The sequence below is a fragment of the Fukomys damarensis genome, unplaced genomic scaffold, assembly GCF_012274545.1.
Source record: "Fukomys damarensis isolate Sample0158 unplaced genomic scaffold, DMR_v1.0_HiC HiC_scaffold_21, whole genome shotgun sequence".
Lineage (NCBI taxonomy): Eukaryota > Metazoa > Chordata > Mammalia > Rodentia > Bathyergidae > Fukomys > Fukomys damarensis.
The window spans coordinates 39686054-39686551 of NW_022900933.1; the positions used below are offsets into that span (position 1 = coordinate 39686054).

Here is a 498-nt window from a genome sequence, read left to right on the forward strand (position 1 = left end):
GGGCGGGGCCAGGGAAGGGGCGGGGGGAGAGCGAACGCCGGGGACGACGACGGCGCCTGCGCGATGGGCGTGATCCGGGCACTTAGGGCAGGATGAACGCTGCTTTTCAAGATGGCGACGGAGGGAGGAGGGAAGGAGATGAACGAGATTAAGACCCAATTCACCACCCGGGAAGGTCTGTACAAGCAGCTGCAGCATTCGGAGTACAGCCGGCCCAACCGAGTGCCCTTCAACTCGCAGGGATCCAACCCTGTCCGCGTCTCCTTCGTAAACCTCAACGATCAGTCTGGCAACGGCGACCGCCTCTGCTTCAATGTGGGCCGGGAGCTCTACTTCTATATCTACAAGGGGGTCCGCAAGGTACCGACCCGGGCGTCACCGGGGCCCGCCAGCGGCGTGGGCAGAGGCCGGGAGCAGGGCGGTGTCAGCGGGTCCAGGGTGACCGGTGGGGGTGGTCGTCGCTCGTACTTTTGAGTGGGCCGGCAACTCTACTGGGTA

General features: G+C 64.7%; 1 protein-coding gene across 11 annotated transcripts in view; it reads left to right on the top strand.

Annotated features, from left to right (window-relative positions):
* Positions 1 to 16: 16 nt before the first annotated feature.
* The window catches only part of Wdr20 (WD repeat domain 20), a 55046-nt gene continuing 54564 nt past the window's right edge, over positions 17 to 498 (top strand). For 9 of the 11 annotated variants that reach the window (XM_010607222.2, XM_010607223.2, XM_010607230.2 and 6 more), the window contains exon 1: positions 17 to 360. In XM_010607222.2, the coding sequence (XP_010605524.1) occupies positions 112 to 360 (249 nt within the window). In that variant the 5' untranslated portion in view covers positions 17 to 111. The remainder of the gene's footprint in view (positions 361 to 498) is intronic. The other 2 variants (XM_010607226.2, XM_033766813.1) reach the window with 2 other exon arrangements.